General features: G+C 35.5%; 1 protein-coding gene across 5 annotated transcripts in view; it reads left to right on the top strand.

Annotated features, from left to right (window-relative positions):
- The window catches only part of NCAM2 (neural cell adhesion molecule 2), a 549,007-nt gene that overhangs the window by 207,364 nt on the left and 321,480 nt on the right, over positions 1 to 20,163 (top strand). The window contains exon 1 of one of the 5 annotated variants that reach the window (XM_017956504.3): positions 3,353 to 4,595. The exons of 3 other annotated variants lie outside the window; for them this stretch is intronic. In XM_017956504.3, the coding sequence (XP_017811993.2) occupies positions 4,466 to 4,595 (130 nt within the window). In that variant the 5' untranslated portion in view covers positions 3,353 to 4,465. Of the gene's footprint in view, positions 1 to 3,352; positions 4,596 to 13,236; positions 13,850 to 20,163 lie in introns of those variants that run through there. One more of the 5 variants, XM_017956503.3, reaches the window with a different exon arrangement.

Below are 20,163 nucleotides of genomic sequence, written 5' to 3' on the forward strand. Positions count from 1 at the left end.
ATGCTTTTTAGGACATCAAAGGTGATTAGCAAATGTTAGTTAAATGAATGAAGAGTATTCAGAGTAGGGTGTGGGTGATAGAATGATGGTTAACTTGCATTTTGTTGTTTTCATTTGTAATACATTAAATTTCATATCAAAGTTATAAATTCTTACTTTATAATAATAAATTCACTATTACACCTTGTGTAGGACAGATTTTTTACAACATAAAGTTGTGAAAGCTCTTGAAAACTTCTGTTATCATTTAACTAATCGAACAGCATTCAAAAACTTATTTAAATTAGTTGTATATGGAAGGATATAAAAGTGGATTCACCTAATTATTCTAAACTAATTATAATCCATGATGCTGCTGTGACCTTGAAGAAAGACTCGTTGGCATGTTGAAATATCACATAGTCTTACTGGATTTGAACATTTAATGGCATCAGAAACACCACCCACATTAAATTCATGGGGCCAAACAAGCTTTAAGAACTAGGCCTAGGGAACTGAGTTTTTTTTAATGGCTTTAAGTTATAAGTGTTGTTATATGCTTTTGCGACATAAAATTACATGTTTTATAACTTTTTCAAATTTATCACAATTAGGAATGTAGGGTATCTTAAATTTGTACCTTAGTTCTTTGGTATAGAAATTGGAGAAAATGTAACTATTTTTGTAAGCCTTATTAATTAAAGGATGAATGCACACATGACACATGTATTCAACAGGAACCCAATGGAATAATATAAAGTGCTTCTTGGTCTGGTATCTATAACATTTACAGTGAAATCAGATTATTACAGATATTAAATTATGTTTTATTAAAATTATAAGCAAATAATTTGCACATGGATGAAGAGATTGCCAATATCCTTTTCTGTAGACTATACAAGGTATTTATCAGTATCTCAACAAGCCAAAACCACATCCATTCACATCTTTAAGAATTTTCACATTTATTTTAGAAAATAAAAAATTAAACCATAGACATTGTGATTATTATTGAGTGTTAAAATAAAATGGAGGTGCAGTACAAGACACCTTATCAATTATGTAGTCATAATTGTTTGCACGCATACAGCATTTAACACAGATTAATCAGAATATTGTTATGTTGAAATAAAATTTGTCTTATTAATTGGGAAAAGGTTTAGCGTACTAGAGGTTTAATTTAAAGAGTGGGAAAGAATGTGTACATTGGTAATTTTTGGCACTTAGGAAGAAGCAGAATGTTATCTATCTTGGATGTTTTTATTGGTCTGTATATCTGCACAATTATCCTGTGATCTACCACTAGGGCGGGTGTTGAGAGATGGAACTTGAATAGTCAATGGGAATTAAAGACACTGTGCTTGAATCTGTCATGCCAAGCAAGGAATCAAGACTGTGCCTGTAACACAAGAGAACAAAACAAGAGTGTAAACTACTTGAACGAAGGTGTAAGGTGTGCTTTCCCACAGATAATTTAATAAGATCCTGACTGTTGGGAACAGGACACAAAATTATTGACAGCTTATAAAAATCTCTGACCTGCAAGCGCAAACTTGAGCTATGGGTTATGTAGACTGATTCAGGTACCCATTCCAAATACCTGTTCCAGGATGGCATGAGGACCGGCCAATCAATAGGAGACTGAGAGTATGTGAGGAAAGAAAACTAAAACTTTAAATACAGGAAGACACTCCCCTCCCCAAATAGTAAAATAACTCATATGCATAAAAATTGGCTGAACACTAAATATTATAGTTGAATGTAAACTGCATATTATCAGGGCAATACAGATGCTTTAGTCTCTTCCTTTTCATATGCCTTGTCAAGAAGAATTAAACAGAAGCTCTGAAACATTGACCTAATTGTGCTTTTTAATGGGTTCTGTAAAACAGGTATGATTGTCATTCTTCCAACTTAAATAAGCAAAACTATGCCTATGAATTATTAAATAACTGTTTAATACATTATTAAATTTTTGTGTCTGTGAACTTGAGTAACCAACTTAATTGAAATGTTGTGTTAGATCGTAAGCCCCTTTGAAGTTATTTATAATCAGTTGCTAGAAAGAATTTTCCAAGATATATTGAAAATATACTAAGCTATAAATATTTCCAAGGTACAAATTACAATAAAAATGTTTAAATTGTGGAATGTAACAATGGACAATGATGTATGACCTTGAGTCAACTGACAATGAATAAAATAGAACATATTAAAAGTATGTTTTAATTATCACTTCAAACCATTTAAATGTCTTTAGACTAATAAAATCCAATCTGTACTAGGCAGCAGGGGAGGGAGGAATTGATGTCTCTGTTGTAATATTAATACCAGTTAGAAGACTTTGTAATATTTAGAGCCCAAGTGGGCTGCCATCTACTAAATGTCATAATTTTATTTCTTGTTTTCACTGTTAGGATGACCTTGGGTAAAAGACAGCATCTTTTTATTTTAGCTTCTTTATGGTAAAATATACATGGTTGTAAGTTTTAGCTTTTATTCATTTGGTTTATTTGATGATATCAGATTCTGATTCTAAAACTGTGAAAACTTGAAAGGTGGAACTACTTTTGTGGAGATTATTGTAGAGGAGACCTTAAGAAAAAAAAAAAAAAAAAAAACCTTTGACATTTTCTCCCTGTATCTGCTTAGCTTATAGGCTAAAATAACCATATAAAAATAAGTTACAATTTAATTATGAAAACTCTCAATATAATTTTTCTCATTGCATCATTTTATATAATATTCAGTAAGTTTTTAGATTCAACCTAAAATGATCTGCTTACTGTTATAAATATTTTTTCTTTTTCTTTGTTCTATGTTCAATAATGTAAACCTAGTTGACATTGGGCTATAAGATTTGTATCCTTAATAGGCAGGGGTTGAACAGGATCATTTTTTTAACCTAGACTGGCACATTGATGCCTCATGTATGCTGTGATTTCATGTAAAAATAATTCTGAATCTGTGAAATATATTGATTTTGTACTTTAATGTGATTGCTTTATCGACACCTTGACATTCCCCACTCTCAGCATCCTATTAAGAGATAACTTTGAGAACATGAAATGCTAATGGTCGCTAGGCTAGGGTCAGGAATTTATTGCCATTTGTAGGGTTGATAATGGATTTGGCTTGGGTTTTATTTATTTACTTCTGACATGAGTCTTGCTCTGTCACCCAGGCTGGAGTGCAGTGGCACGATCACAGCTCACCGCAGCCCCGAACTTCTAGACTCAAGTAATCCTCCTGTCTCAGCTTCCCAGATAGCTGGGAATGTAGATGTACCACAAAATGCCCAGTTAATTTATTTTTATTTATTTATTTTTCATGAAGACTGGGTCTTGCTATGTTTTCCAGTCTCAAATTCCTTGGCCTCCCAAAGTAATGGGATTACAGGTGTGAGCCACAATGCCCAGCCTAGCTTGGGTTTTAAAGTATAGGGAGACATCTGGTATGGGTGGGAGCTTGTCCTGGTCACATGAGGCAGGATGGGAAAAGGACAGGGAGCTTGCAGCTAGTCATGGAAATGGATCCATCAACAAAGGTCTAGGTTATTGCAGAGGTTGTCTGTTATAAAATTCTACTCTTTTAGAGTCTGCTATTATAAAAACTCTGATTCTGCTCTGTGTTAAAAAATTGAAATAATATGTGTGTTCTACACATAAGATAAAATATACAAGGGCTGAGTAGTGTCCCTCAGAAAACTGAGGAGAAGAAACAGTGGCAGACACTAGCCGAGTCTTGCGATGTTCCCCAAAAATGATACTTGCCATATTATTGCTTTCCCCTCAACCCCCAAAGACAGCAACATAGCATTATGTCAAGACATTGGGACTAAAATATCCTGGAAAACCTGTCCAAAGCACCTACGTAGAATTTCTTAGCCATATCTGAGGATTAGTATGGGATTGGAAGGAGTGGCCAACCTTCCATTGTGGAAGTCAAGAGCTCATACTCCATAATGTGTCTTAGAGGAGGACACAGAAAATAAACAATTGCTTCTCATGCCATGAAATAATGGAAGTGCATTGAGAGATCAAACTTGAATGTGCAATATATTGTTTTCTCTTATCTCTAACCAAATACAAGTTACATTAAGACATTTTATTAGAAAAATGGGTTAATTTGGCAAGACCGTATCCATTGCTAAATATTGACTCTTTTGTACTTACTGAACTTAGGCAATAGATTGAAAACGTAAAAGGTTAAAATGCAGTGTTTATTTACAAATGGAAATAATTCTAAACTACCTGATCATTTGAGGTTCATAACCGGAAAACACTTGAATCACCTAGATTCTATAAGTTGATGAATTAATTTATTTAATGATTTTCAAAATACTGAGATATTTAAGAGCACCAGCACACTCCATGACATATTTACTGTAAGAATTCTTCATAAAGTACAAGTAATTAAAAACTTAAGGAGTATAAGAGACTTCAAGAACAATTTCTTCTTTCAGAGGTAATTTAAGAGTACCACGATGGTGAGATCTGATTCAGGAGGACAAGTTTACCTTGATTATCACAACAGGCAGGACCTCTTTGTTGACTGGAAATACAATGAAGCACTTTATCTTGAAGAAGGGCAACCAGAGACTTATTATAGGACAGGTCAGCTGGACCGTTGCCCAGGCCTGTAATCTATAAGGAATGTCAAAATGTCATTAAAAGGCAATGAGGTGGAGAACATCTTATTTACTAGAACTCCCCTAGAGGGAGAATGTGTTGTAGTTCAAAGGGATACTTTGATAAATTACCAGTGGTGTGGGGTAAGGCAGAGGAGGGAGAGAGTTGGGAGGGTGGGAAATGGGAGAAACTACTAGGCTGGATGCCAAGGTAGCTTCCATATAGGAGAAGTACAGGAGTTTACTAATACTCTCCCCAACCACACACACACACACACACACACACACGAACGGATTAGTATTATCAAGTGTTTCCACCAGCTGTTTATTTCATAGATTGCTAAATACATTTTAACAATCTTAAACTCAGTACTAAATAAACCTACACATTAATACTATTTTAAAAATTATACCTTTATTAGGATTCAGTTCCAAGGTCAACACCATCTCCTCCCCGAATACGAACTTAACAGTTCTTGAGCCCTTTCCTCTAAAAAGCACAGAAACTTCTTGCTTAACAAAAGCATGTCTGACTTCCGGCAAATTATTTTTATGAGGAGAAACAAAATACTGTGGTATTTACCAGGAATTGTGGTAAGTCATTTATACACACACTTTATTTAATCCTTACCATGACCGTAGATGACTTACATATGCTAAGAGCCAGGACTCTAGTCCAATTCAAATCTGACCCCAGAATCCTTAGCATGTTCGATGTGTTTCTGGAAATAGCCTTAGTTTCAGTACCATAAACCGCAGTTGCACTTTTTAACCACCTAATGTGTTAGTGGGGATTATTTTATTATTACATTTAGTTACAGAAAATAACTAGGCTAAGTATACTGAAATATGGAATACATGCTGCAGGAAAAACAAAGCAAACAACAGCAACAACAACAACAAAAACAACAACAACAAAAAAAACAGGGCACACATTTTCCAGAAGAACAGCTTGGTCCAACATTGAAGTGCTGTTAGTTTGCTCTATGCTGTGGTCATTGCTTCTTTCTACATGTCCCTGTCCTTTTTTTCTCTCACGGAATATTGACTTCCCTTGTTCCTTATCTCCTATAGTAGAAATATACTGTCCACTGGCCTGGCTTGACGATACGCTCCTGAGGATAGGAACTTGTTAAGTCCTATTAACCCTGATTCCCAATTCTTTACCTCAACTACTGGCAAAGATTTGGAAAATCTGGATCTATTGTACATTGGTGATGGGAATGTAAAATAGTACAGCCACTTGTGAAATCTGTTTGGAAGTTTCTTATAAAACTAAATGTACAAATACCCATATATCTCAACGATTTCATGCTTGGGTGTGTATCCTAGAGAAATGATAGCATACACTCACACAAAAACTCTACGTAAATGTCCATAGCAGCTTTATTTGTAATAGCCAAAAACTGGAATCAACCCATATGTCCTTCAAGAGGTGAATGGTTAAATAAATTGTAGAAAATACGTATCACCGAATATTAGTAATAAAAAGTAATAAACTAAACTTGCAACAATTCGGATGAATTTTCAAGGAATTATGCGGAATGAAAAAAGCCAATTCAAAAAAGTTGTATATTATATAATTCTACTTATCTAAAATGTATGAGATGGTAAAATTTATGGGATGAAGAAGAGATTATTGGTTGTCAATGGTTAGCGACATCCGAGGGGCAAGTGAGAAGGAAATGAGTGTGAGGACAAAATGGCAAGATGAGAGAGAGCCTTGTGATATTGGCAGTGTTTGGTGTCATGCCTGTGACTGTTGTGGTAGACATGCAAAGATGTACAGATGATAAAACTGTAGAGAGATTAATACCCACACCTATACACACATACAAATGAATACAGGTAAACCTGGGGAAAGCTAAGAGAGGTGGGCATATCAGTGAAGATATCATGGTTGCGATACTATAGTTTTGCAAAATATTACCACTGGAGGAATTGGACAAAATGTACATGAGGTATCTCTACATTACTTACATTTGTATGTGAATCTGCAATTATCTGTGTTTTTTTTTGAGACAGAGTCCTTCTGCAGCTGGAGGCAGAAAGTGGCTGACCCCTGCCCCTGCACCTCGGGCCTCCCGGGTTCACGGTATCCTCCTGCCTCAGCCTCCTTGGGACTACAGGCGCCACCACGCCCCAAGCAATTTTTGTATTTTAGTAGAGACGGGGTTTCACTACAGCTTATGGGATGGCTAGCCAGGAGGCTTCGACTGACTCGTGGATACTTCACCAGCCTACCTGTGCACTGGGATTACAGGCATGAGCCACTGTGCCCAGCCTATCTGTGCTTTTAAAACATAGATCACTAACTAGTTGTCCCTCAAATGAGTGAATGTATGAATGAATTAATGATATTTAGTTGCCTGTTAATCTATAAGGAATGATGACTCATCTTCTTTTTTACTTTTTAATTGATGACCTAAAATGACATTTAGATTTGCTAGATTCATTCATACCAGCTGTAGCAAATAGAAAGGTGAGCATTTTTCTAATGGGAATGAAATGGGTGGTATATTTAACTTCTAACGTTCATACTAAGTTCTAAGGGGGCAACCGTTGACTAAAGGTTAAACTAGAGTTTAAATTATTTTAGAGCTAAAGACACAGTTCTTGATAGATGATTCCCAATATTAAACAGATTTATGAATAGCATTATAATACTGTTAAGTTATTTAACGTATGATATATAGTTCGTGATCTCTTACCAATATACTGGGAAACTACATTGCCCAGATTCTGAGTAATGCGTACTTTATCAAGAATTTTCAAGATAAAAGTGCTGAGTAGATGCTATTAGGAATAATGCTTTAGAGATGTGTCACATTACAGCATCCGTATGCCTTTTACACCTAAAAGGAATCCTGTTCTTCTGTCTACAGTTCTCCAAAGACTCAGGCCCCTTTGAAAAACATTCTGTTAGTATTCAGGTTTTATACGAAAATGGCTGTCCATTGTGTTATAATGTTATATTAACATATGGATATAGCATCAACTGAAAACATAAAATAACAAGTTATACTCCAAGTAGTTATGAAGAAGTACATAATCTGCTCTTTGATATCTCTTATAAAATAAAACCTGCCTAATGTAAACATACACAGAGTATTTAGGGGTGATCGGAGGACGTTCCAGGCCTTCCGATCATAGACCTTTTGATCAGCTCAGATCAACTGAACTGAATATTTGACAACCACATTTTGACGGTTGACACAAAGTACACATTTTTTCCTTGAAACCTTTGTGATTCATTTTGGAGGACAGTACCTGAACACCAACTTCTACTTTAAGCTCAACCTGGTAAGACATAACAAAACTACATTCTAAATGTTTATTTTCCTTGCTTCTCTGAATGAATTTCGCTCCTACTAAAGATGTGTAGGAAGTGGAGCTCATGGTGTTGTGTGGGTGTATTTTGTGCTTTCCACTTATTTTTGTGTAGCTTTCCAATTTTTGAGAATTACAGTCTTTCCAAGTAAAGAATTTTATGAAAAATGTTTATAGATTGAGATTGTTGAAATAAGCATGGTAATTACCCATTTTCTGCATTCTTTAGTAATGTCAGTATTTCTAAATAGCTAGCTCCATTATTCTTTCCATGATATATCATTTCGGAGACGCACTTACTATATTTTGCAAAGCTTAGTGAAAACTTAATTTGAGTAGGGTCACATATGTAATATGGGTGCCAGGATAATTGGCCAATTAGCTGCAATGCCTTGAAACTTGATTTCTTCTTACCAATCCCAGTAATTGTCTTTAGGAACTCCTAAGTGGTGTTTCTTGAGAAAATACAGAATGTGCTATCAGGACAAGGCATTATAAGGAAGAACTACTTACAATCAAGTTTTAGACCCTCAAATATATTTGACATGTAATTTGGGCAGAGATAGTCAATAAATAACTAGTGTGTTTTGACTATGTGCTAGACACTGCTCTGGGTACCAGAGGGAATATATATATGGTGTGTGTGTGTGTATATGTATATATATTCTATATGTATGTGTATATATACACTATATATATACACATATATGTAATACATATATGTATATATGTGTATCTAATATGTGTATATATACGTGTATATATGGTTGAACAGAATTATTACTGCCTCAAATACGTAACAAAAATGAAAAGGAAATTAGCATTGTCTTATTAGAAGGACTTAAACTCTGATATAATTAATTTCAGCTTAAAGTAGTACTAAAAGAAACTCTTGGCAAGTGGAGTGATATAATCCTGGAAATACGCTGATTTTAGAAGTCTTTTGAATACATTGAGGGACGTGAAATATTGAAGGTCAGAGGCTGGTACTGAAGTTTTACTGATCATTTTATTTGTGATGATCAAAGCCTTAAACAATCGTGATAATGGAAATATGGTGCAGTATTGGGAGCTGACCCAGATGCTGCATGACTAGCGAAGTTATGTGCATAAAATTATCGGTGTATGCATGTGCTCATCATTATGCAAAGAGGAAAGCATACTGCATCAGAACCTTTCAGAATACCATGATTTTGGCAATGCTGCATGGAACACAGTCATAGAGATGTACTCATGTGAGAGCAGCATTGTTGAGGTATTCAAAGAATACATATAAAGATCATTTTTAACACAGAAACTCTACTAAACTAATAATTCTTAAACGTTGCTCTAATAAATAGAGTTCATACATGTTTTCAGTCTCTTCAAGAGTATATGTGTGCCTGTAATCCCAGCACTTTGGAGGCCAAGGTGGGCAAATCTCTTGAGGTCAGGTGTTCAAGACCAGCCTGGACAACATGGTGAAACCTCACCTCTACTTACAAAAACAAAAACAAAAGCAAAATTAGCAAGGGGTGGTGGTGCAGGCCTGTAATCCCAGCTACTCAGTAGGTTGAGGTAGGAGAATCGCTTGATCCCGAGAGGCAAAGATTTCAGTGAGCCGAGATCATGCCACTGCACTACAGCCTAGGAAACAGAGCAAAGATTCCGTTTCAAAAAAATAAAAATAAAATAAACAGAGTAGCGTGTGTGTGTGTGTGTGTGTGTGCGTGTACATGCATGCATGCCTGTGTTTATGTGTATATGTTGTAAGATGTTTGATGAAGATTCTTTTCATGAACAGAAAAGAAACAATATTGTTTAACTCCTTTTCCTGCCTCTTTCCACTTGGATGGGAAAATATATAAATAGTACGGTAAGAAGAAAGCTAAAATTTAATATTAATATGAGCTGAATTTGAATGCTGATAAAATATTCTTTTATAACCAAAATAGGCACTGTTTAAGGAGCTTCAAGGAAAGCTAGACCTGTTCTTTCAAAACCCTGAGACTATGTATCAGGACTTTGGGTCTCAGTTTTACTGTGCCCAAGGCAATTTTTGACATGTAATTTGGGCAGAGATAGTCAATAAATAACTAGTGGCTTTGGACTATGTTCCAGGCACTATTCTGGGCAACAGGAAAATCAGATAGTCAAAATCCCAGACCCTTAATTATCTGGCATGAGGAATCTCTAACATCTGGGAAAGAAAATACAACAAAAAACAGAAGAAGTAGAAAAATCACAGTGAATAAATGGAGTATGTGGGGGAAGGGTCGATTAAAAACTAGAGCAGATGTAGGGTACTGCTGTGTTTTGAGGGATCATAATTAATCACATTTTTTTCTTCCCCTGTGAATTACAAACCAACTGAGAAATAGACATGGAGTTGGACAGATGGAGAACAAAACTTTAGCTTTATTACTGCTAAAACTGGTTGGAAGGACGTGACCTAGATACGTGGCCACAATCTGGTGTTCTAATACTTGCTCTCTGAGTTGCACTTCTCCATACAAAACTACAGCTTGCCCCAGTAGCATTACTGTAAGATTAGGGAACATAGCCAAATGCATTGTCCTGTCCTTAGCCAGGGGCTGAACCACACACGCCCAGGTCCTTCTCTCTAGCTTATTAATTATATCTCATCAGTCTTGGTTATGGTGAATAAGGGGGCTTCAAGGATAGGTAGACGTGTTCTTTCAATACATGACCTTGGTGAGGATTTGAATGAGGATTTCTTTCCTCTGGAAATATGAAGAGAGTTTGCTTCAGGTTCCTTTAGGTCCAGGTAGGAAAACCCTGGATAATAGGCCAGAGTTACATGACACAAATTAAAAGAAAAAAATAATCCTAAAGTCTTTAGCAAGTGTCTCCTGGTTGGAGCAGGTAACTTGGGAACCTTGGTTGAAGTTTTGTCTGTTAACTCAGGGCAAGTGATTATCTTTGAGAATCATAAACTCCCCAAAGAAACAAAGCTGTTTTTTAAACTTAGAAGGACTAGCAATGTAATGACTGAAGGTGTAAGGGGTGTACGTAGCACAGGAGAAATGCTGCGGGTGCCAGGGAGTTTTTATCTGGGTAGAAATTCCAGTTTCTGCTGTCATGGTATGTGAGACAGTCAGACAAGAAGGAAAGAAGTAAAGTCTATATCTGATATTTGACCACAATCATAACACACCATACCACCAGGTCTTTGCGATTGCTCAGTATAAGCAACACTTATGGAAAATCAATACGTAGGTAAATTACATATAGTGGTCTAAGCCTGTGCACAAACCCTAGAGCACAAAGTCCAAAAACAAGAGTGTACAAGACAGCCCATCTGACCTAGAAACATAGAATAAAGATTCCTAGCTGGGTATATGTTACTGGTACCTAACTAATATTTGGGTATACGTTTTTATTTCTCAGATTTACTTAATTATGGCTCTTGCATAAGTGAAAGTTTGAAAGGTGCTATAGAAATGAAAAAAAATCTTAAAAAATGGTTTCTACATGTAGTCGGGTGAATTCTGAAAGTGGTTTCTCAAGATTCCCATACTTCGGTTATTCAATCAAACACGCATCTAGGTACTGCTAGGAAGGGACTTTGAAGGTAGAATTAATTAACTCATAATTGATTTTAAACTAGGGAGATTATCCTGGATTATCCAGGTAGGTCCAGTGTTGTCACATCAGTGTTTACAAGCAGCAGAGGGAGCTAATGGATCAGTTGGATAAATGCCTCAAAAAATAATGGTAGAGGTGAGTTGATGCAGAAGGGGAGGATGGAGGGAGTCAAAGTAAGAGAAAGGCGCCACCACATCTGCTGGCATTGAAAATGGGACCAAAAACAGGGGATGGAGGTGACTTTAGGAAGATGACAGAAACCACAGGCTGAATGCTGGGAAGAAAATGGAAACCTCAGCCCCACAACCACATAGAACCAAATTCTGTAAACAGCCATAGAACCTCCAGAATGGAATGCATTCCTGCCAGCACCTTGATTTTGGCCCTGTGCAGATCTAGCTGTTCCATATTGTGCCCATACTTCTGACTCACAGAAACTGTGAAGTAGTTAATGGGTGTTGCTTAAGCCATTAAGTGTGTGGTCATTTATTACGGCAAAAATAGAGAACACTTTGCACAAATGCGTTTAGGATATTCTGTTAGGTAGGTCTTAGGACTTGTGAGCATGGCCTATAAGCTGAACCAAGAGCTGTTCAAAGAGTCCAGTTCATAGTAAAGTTAAGTTACCAGATTCCATCTAGCATATATCGAAATAGAAATGATAAGAGAATTAGTTCTCACTTTAGAGATTTGTGACCAAGTTACTCTCAGAAAGCTCTCTTGGTGTTCAATACGGAGGGCCACAAACTGGATAGTTAAAGTTGTGGTAGGCAGAATAATGGCCCCAAAGATGTCCATGTGTCTGGAACTGGTGATTATATGTCAAAAAATAGTTAAGGTTGCCAGTGGAATTAGAATTGTTAATCGGTTGGTCTTAAAATAGAAAGATTATTATATAATAAAAAGTAGGGGGGTCCAATGTAATCCCAGGAGTCCTTAAGATAGTTTGAGTGAGATATAACTATGGAAGAAAAGCAGAGATGTGCAACTTTACTGGCTTTGAAGACTGGAAAGAGGCCTCTATAACCTGGAAAAGGCAAGGAAGTGAAATCTCCCCTAGAACCTTCAGAAAGGAACACAACCCTGCTGGCACTTTAATTTTAACCCAATAAGCTGGGCACAGTGGCTCATGCCTGTAATCCCAGCACTTTGGGAGACCGAGGCGGGCAGATCACCTGAGGTCAGGTGTTCAAGTCCAGCCTGGCCAACATGGTGAAACCCTGTTTCTACTAAAAATACAAAATTAGCTGGGCATGGTGGCACATGCCTGTAACCCCAGCTACTTGGAAGGCCGAGGCAGGAGAGTGACTTCAACTCGGGAGGCAGAGGTTGCAGTGAGCTGAGATTGCACCATTACACTCCAGCCTGGGCGATGAGGGTGAAACTCTGTCTCAAAAAAATAAATAAATAAAATAAAAAATAAAATAAGTAAATAAATAAATAAATAAATAAATAAACATTTTACCCCGGTAAGACTTGTGTCAGACTTCTGGCATATGTCAAATACAAATTACAGATTTGTGTTGTTTACCAAGCTTGCCCAACCCGTGGCCCACGGTCCACATGCGGCCCAGGATGGCTTTGAATGCAGCCCAACACAAATTCATACACTTTCTTAAAACGTTATGAGATTTTTTTTCTTTGCAATTTTTTTTTAAGTCATCAGCTATTATTAGTGTTAGTGTATTTTATGTGTGGCCCAAGACAATTCTTCTGATGTGGCTCAGGGAAGCCAAAAGCTTAGACACCCCTGGACTTGAAAGCCACCAAGGTTGTGATAATTTGCTTCAGCAGCAAATAGAAAACTAATACAAAAGCCAATTGGCTAAAGTAGACCTTACATTGTTTCTACTCAATTTAAAACATTTACAGTCACATGAGAATGTTTTGGTCAACCATGGGCTGCGTATATGATGGTAATCTCATAAAACTAGAATGGAATGAAATTTTCCTATCACCTAGTGACATTGTAGACTTTATTACATCATAGTGAAAGCACATTATTCATGTGTTTGTGATGATGATGATGTAAACAAAGCTACTGTGTTGCCAGTCAATAAAAGCATAGCACATACCTTTATGTATACTGCATAGTACTTGATAATGATGATTAGTGTCTTTGTTATAGGTTTTGATATTTACTACACTATAATTTTGTCGTTATTTTGGAGGGTACCTTTTCTTCTTGTTAAAAAAAGTTAACTGTAAAACAACCTCATGCTGGTCTTTCAGGAAGTATTTCAGATGGCCGTTACCATAGGAGATGAAAGCTCTATGCTTGTTATTGCCGTCGAAGACCTTCCTGTGAGACACGGTGTGGAGGTAAAAGACAGTGATATTGATAATTCTGATCCTAGGCTAATGTGTGTGTTTGCATCACAGTTTTTAACAAAAAGGATTAAACAGTTAAACCTAAAGAACTTTAAAAGTAGGAAAAAAGCTTATAGAATAAGGTTGTGAAGAAAGAAAATATTTATGTACAACTGTACAATGTGTTTCGGTTTCAAGCTATTACAAGTCAAAAAGTTAAAAAAAAATCTTTATAAAGTAAAAAAGCTACAGTAAGGTAATTTATAATTAAAAATTAAAATATTTTTTATAAATTGGTGTAGCCTAAGTATACAGTGTATATAAAGTCTACAGTAGTGTATAGTAATGTTCTAGGCCTTTACGTGCACTCACCACTCATTCATTCACTCTCAGCAACTTCTAGTCCTGCAAGTTCTATTCATGGTAAATGTCATATAGAGGTGTATCATTTTTTTCTTAGTTTTTGTAGTGTGTTCTACTGTACTGTTCCATGTTAAAGATACAAATACTTATAATTGTGTTATGATTGCCTATAGTATTCAGTACAGTAATATGCTATAAAAGTGTTTAGTCTAGGGGAAATAGGCTATACTATATAGCCTAGGTTTGTAGTATGCTATAGCATCTAGGTCTGTGTAAGCAAATTCTATGATGTCACACAATGATAAAATTACCTAAGGACACATTTTCCAGAAGTTATCTCCATCATTAAGCAATTCGTGAGTGTATTTAGTTCAGTCCCTTCAATGAACTATTCATCTTATTTCATCACTTTCATGTATTCTACTCTACCTCCTAAATCTATTTCCATTCCAATAATTCTTCAAAATGATCCTATTATGTATTTCATAATTTAATGTGCCCATGAATCACCTTCTTATTATGTTAGAATGTAAATTCTGATTCAAACTGGGGTGGGGCCTTAGATTCTGCATGTTTTATAAACTACTAGGGCACAAAGCATACTTTGCTATACTGAGCTGATACGATTGCCACAGGTGGCACTAAAGGTGTAACTTGTTTTATTACACCTTGCTAATATTGCTCTTGACAGAGATTTCATATTTTACAAATTGAACTTTTGTGGCAACCCTGCCTAGAGTAAGTCTGTCAGTGTTATTTTTCCAGGAGCATGTACTCACCTCATGTCTCTGTGTCATGTTTCAGTAGTTATTACAATATTGCAAACTTTCTCACTCATATATCTGTTATGATGGTCTGTGATCAGTGATCTTTGAAGATAAAATTGTAATTGTTTTGGGGTACCACGAACTGCACTCATGAGATGATGAATTCTTCAGTAACTGTTGTGCATTCCTACTGCTTCATTCATTGGCCATTCCCTCGTTTTTCTCCCTCTCCTCTGGTCTCCCTATTCTCCAACACATAATAATATTGAAATTTGGTCAATTACCACGCCTACAATGGCCTCTAAGTGTTCAAGTGAAGGAAAGAGTTAAACAGGTCTCTCAATTTAAAACAAAACATAGAAGTGATTCACCAAATTTTCCAGGAAGTCATGTGAAAAGATAGGCTGAAAGCTATCCTCTCATTTGAAAAAGCCACGTTATTGGAGGAAATTAAAAGTGTTCCTCCATTAAACACTTAGGTGAAAAGAAGGAAAGACAGCTTTATTGCTAACACAGAGAAAGTTTTATTAGTCTAGCTAGAAGATCAAACCAGTGGTAATATTCCTTTAAACCATTGCCTAATCCAGAGCAATACCCTAATATTATTCAATTCTGCAAAGGCTGTGGGAGCTAGAGAAGAAAAAGTTTGATACTAGCGGTGGTTGGCACATGAAATTTAAAAAAAGAAGCCATCTTCATAAAAGTGTTAGATGAAATTGGAAGTGGTGATGGAGCAGCTGCAGCAAGTTATCCAGTAGATCCAGATAAGATCATTGATGAAGATGGCTACAGTAAACAACACATTCTCAATGTAGGTGAAATAACATTCTATTGGAAGGAGATACCATCTATGTGACTTTCAGAGCTACAGAGAAGTCAATGCCTGGCTTCAAAGCTTCAAAGTACAGATGTCTCTCTTGGTGTGGGGCAGGAGGTGGCTAATGCAGCTGGTGACTAATTTGAAACCAGTGCTTATTTACCATTTTGAAAGTCTAATGCCCTTAAGAATTATGCTAAATCTCCTCTGCCTATGCATATAAATGGACCAACAAAACCTGGATGACAGCACATAGCTTTAGAGCATGATGTACTGAATATTTTAAGCCTACAGTTGAGACCTACTACACAAGAAAAAAGATTCCTTTCAAATATTACTGATCATTAATTCACAATGAATCTTGTCACCCAAGAGTTCCGACGTAGATGTACAAGGAGATAAATGTTTTCATGCCTGCTAACACAATATGCATTCTACAGTTCATGGATCAAGCAGTAATCTCAACTTTCAAGTATTTTTAAAGCAATACATTTTATAAGGCTATAGCTAATGATTCCTCTGATGGATCTGGGCAAAGTAAATTAAAAACTTTCTGGAAAGGATTCACCACTCTGCATGCCATTAAGAATATTTGTAATTAATGGGAAGAAGCCAAAATGTCAACAGTAACAGGAGTTTGGAATAAGTTGGTTCCACCCTTCATGGATGACTTGAGGGGTTCCAAATGTCAGTCAGAATGTAACTTCAGATGTGGTGGAAATAAAAAGAGAACTAGAGTAAAATTGGAGCATGAATATTTAACTAAATTGCTACAATCTTATGACAAAACTTTAACAAACAAGGAATTTCCCCCTATGGATGAGCAAAGAAAGTTGTTTCTTCAGATGGAATCTACACCTGGTCAAGACGCTATGAACATTGTTGAAATGTAGCAAGGAATTTAGAATATTGCTTACAGTTGATAAAGCAGCAGCAAGTTTTGAGTGGACTGACTCTCATTTTCAAAGAAGTCCTACTGTGGATAAAATGCTATAAAAAACATTGAATCCTACAGAGAATTTTTTTGTGAAACAGAGTCAATGGATGCACCAATCTTTACTGTTGTCTTATTTTAAGAAATTGGCACAGCCACCTCAATCTTCAGTAACCATTACCTGATCAGTCAGCAGCCATGAACGTTGAAGCAAAACCCTCCACCAGTAAAAAGAATATGACTTATTGAGGTTTAATGATTGTTAGCATTTTATAACAACAAAATATGTTTTAATTAAAGTACGTACCTTTTTACTTTAGACAAAATGCTATTGTCTACTTAATAGATTAATGTATAGTATCAGCATAACTTTTATTTGAATGGGGAAACCAAAAATTTGTGTGACTCACAGTTTTGTGATACATACTTTATTGCTGAGGTCTAAAACCTAACCTGCAATGTCTTTGACATATGCCTGTGCCTTTAATGTGCCAACCAATTGTTACAGAAGTATCTCTATATATGTTAAGAAGTGGTTAATAATATATGTATATATATTTTTATATTATATATATCAAATATATATGTTATATATATTAACAAAGACTCATTCTTGGAAAATTATTATGTAAACTAGACACTCTAAATTTCTAACTTCCATATTGAGGAAATAATAATTGAGAACTTAAGTAACATTATCAGAATTAGATTTGCTTGTGATAATCTCCAAAACATTGTTTCTCAAAGTACCCACAGTACTATGAAAAAATGCTTGGGTGCTTTCCTGTCTTGTTTACAAAGCAAACCTCTTGATAATTAGTGGTTAGTCTCTAGGAAAATGTACTGAGACATGAAAATTTCTTCTGTGTTGTACCTTTTTAATTTTATGAATTCTCCAGTATTCAGTACCAATTACAAAACCAAATGAATCTGTCTGATAGTCTGACTTAGTGCAAAGATCATCACTTCCTTTTGAAATTCAAAATTCAGTCTTTACACATAGTCATTGTCCCCAAGGAGAGGTACAGTTAGATGGTGGTTTAAGAAATAACTTTCTGGTAATTTCAAGAGATGATTTAAATAAAGCAGTGCACACCACTCAGTTTATGCTCTCCGTCACTCATCCTTCTTCCAGGTAACTCACATGATTTTGCTTGAGTCTCAACCCAAGATTTTCACTATTTTCAATCATAAAGGGGCTTTTAAAAAGCAGTATTTATGATAGAACGATTTATATTCCTTTGGTTCTGTACCCATTAATGGGATTGCTGAGTCGAGTGGTAGTTCTGTTTTAAGTTCTTTGAGAATTCTCCAAACTGTTCTCCAGTTGGTTGAACTCATTTACATTCCCACCAGCAGTATGTAAGTGTTCCCTTTTGTCTGAAACCTTGCCAGAATCTGTACACCAAATCCTGGTGACACGCAATTTAATCATGTAACAAACATGCACATGCACCCCCCGAACCTAAAATAAAAGTTGGAAGAAAATAACTACATCAAAAGCGGGATTCAAGTCTCATTCCAGACCCTAACGCAGAATCCCTCGTGGTTGACCTAAAGCATTATATTTGTTTGTTTGTTTTTAAAAGCTCTCCAGATGATTCTGTTAGTCGGTCAACTCAGGGTTGAGGTTCGTTGGTCTGTAACGTCACTGCCTAATACAGTAACCAGTAGCCAAATGTTAACATGGAACACTGGATGTTTTCAGAGTTTGAACTGAGATGTTCTATAAATGCAAAAGTGCACCAAATTTTGAAGATTAATGTGAAAAATGAATGTGAAATATCTCATTTTAATTTTGATCATCTGTTGACATACTAATAAGTTGTATATACTTGATTAAATAAAATACTTTGTTTAATTTCTCTTATTTATTTTTATTTTATTCATGTAGCTACTAGACATTTTAAAATTATATATGTGGCTCACACTTACGGCTTGTCTGAGATTTCTATCCAGGACTGGTCTGGAAAGGCGTATACTCGTCTATTTCGTTAACTCACAGAGCACCTCTTTCTTCTGCTGTTATTTTACTTCTCCTTTTAACACACTTCAATGTGCTGGATGCTCAAGTCATCCTCCTGCTACTTTAGTGAATAGTTTTACATTGGGCGAACCAAATCAGCTAACAAAGACATCTCCAGAGCATTCTTTATAGAAATTATCTTCTTCTTATTTCTGAAGTAATAGGTGAGCTCTGAAAATGATAATGTCATTATTTATTTCATTGTTCATGGTCATTAGAGTTTCACTACATAAGGAAGCATGATACACATCAATACTCTAAAAGAAATTCTTGCAGGAGAAATCCTCCTTCCAAAAATAATAATAGAAGAAATAGATTTGTAAGTACTGGTGAAGGAAAAGTAGAAACGTGTAACCTCCTTTATTTTGGAAATTGTTCGTAACTTCATGTGCGTGAGAGGAATATGGCAATCTGTGATTTTTTACATAGTAACTATTTGTTTTTCCATTCTCTTCTTCATCTGCCTTTTGATTTCTTCTACATCTTTAACTTTATTCATATTATAGAGAATGGGGGAATATAAAGCTTTCAAAACTGTATTTTATCTAGTGAGCTGGGCAAATTATTTTACCCTTTTTAGGGTACATAGGAAGGGATTTCCCCCTGAGCCAGTTCACTTTCATTGTACGAGAAAATCTAAAGGAAAACATTATAAACTCTTGAATTCTGTTTTTCATTCATTTTCTGGACTCTTTCTTTGGAACATACTGTTTTACTGATCCACATGAACTCTGGCTTTTATTAGTAGTATCTATATGTGTCATTACTTTTAATATTCCTTTTAAAAAAACAATAATTTTATAATGAATCCATAAAATCTTGAAGGTTTAATTTTCATATTTTTATGAAAAACCAAAATTATGTACATTCTGGGAGTGTTTGTGTGTGTGTGTATATATATGCGCACGCACACACACACACATATATCATGGTTCTCCAGAGAAACAGAACCAATAGCAAGTGTGTGTGTACACACACTTACATATATAGACACTTATATATACATGTATACACCCATACATACACACACACACCCCACACACACACACATAGAGAGATGTTAAGGAATTTATATTAAGGATATATATCTATGTGTGTGTGTGTATATATAGATAGATAGATACACATATATAAATATGCATATATATATATATATATGAATTTATGTACCAGGTCTCACAGCCACATGAGTTAATTCCTTTTTATATATAATATATAATATGTAAAATAAATGTATAAAGAAAATATATAAATATAAAATAAAAATTATATATTTATTTATATAATATATAAATTATATATACTTCTACATATTAAAATATATAAAGGAATTAACTCATGTGGCTGTGAGAGCTGGCAGTTGTGAAATCTGTACGGTTGTCTGTCAGTTGGAAACTCAGACAAGGTTTTCATGTTACA

This window comes from Papio anubis, chromosome 4 (genome assembly GCF_008728515.1).
Source record: "Papio anubis isolate 15944 chromosome 4, Panubis1.0, whole genome shotgun sequence".
NCBI lineage: Eukaryota > Metazoa > Chordata > Mammalia > Primates > Cercopithecidae > Papio > Papio anubis.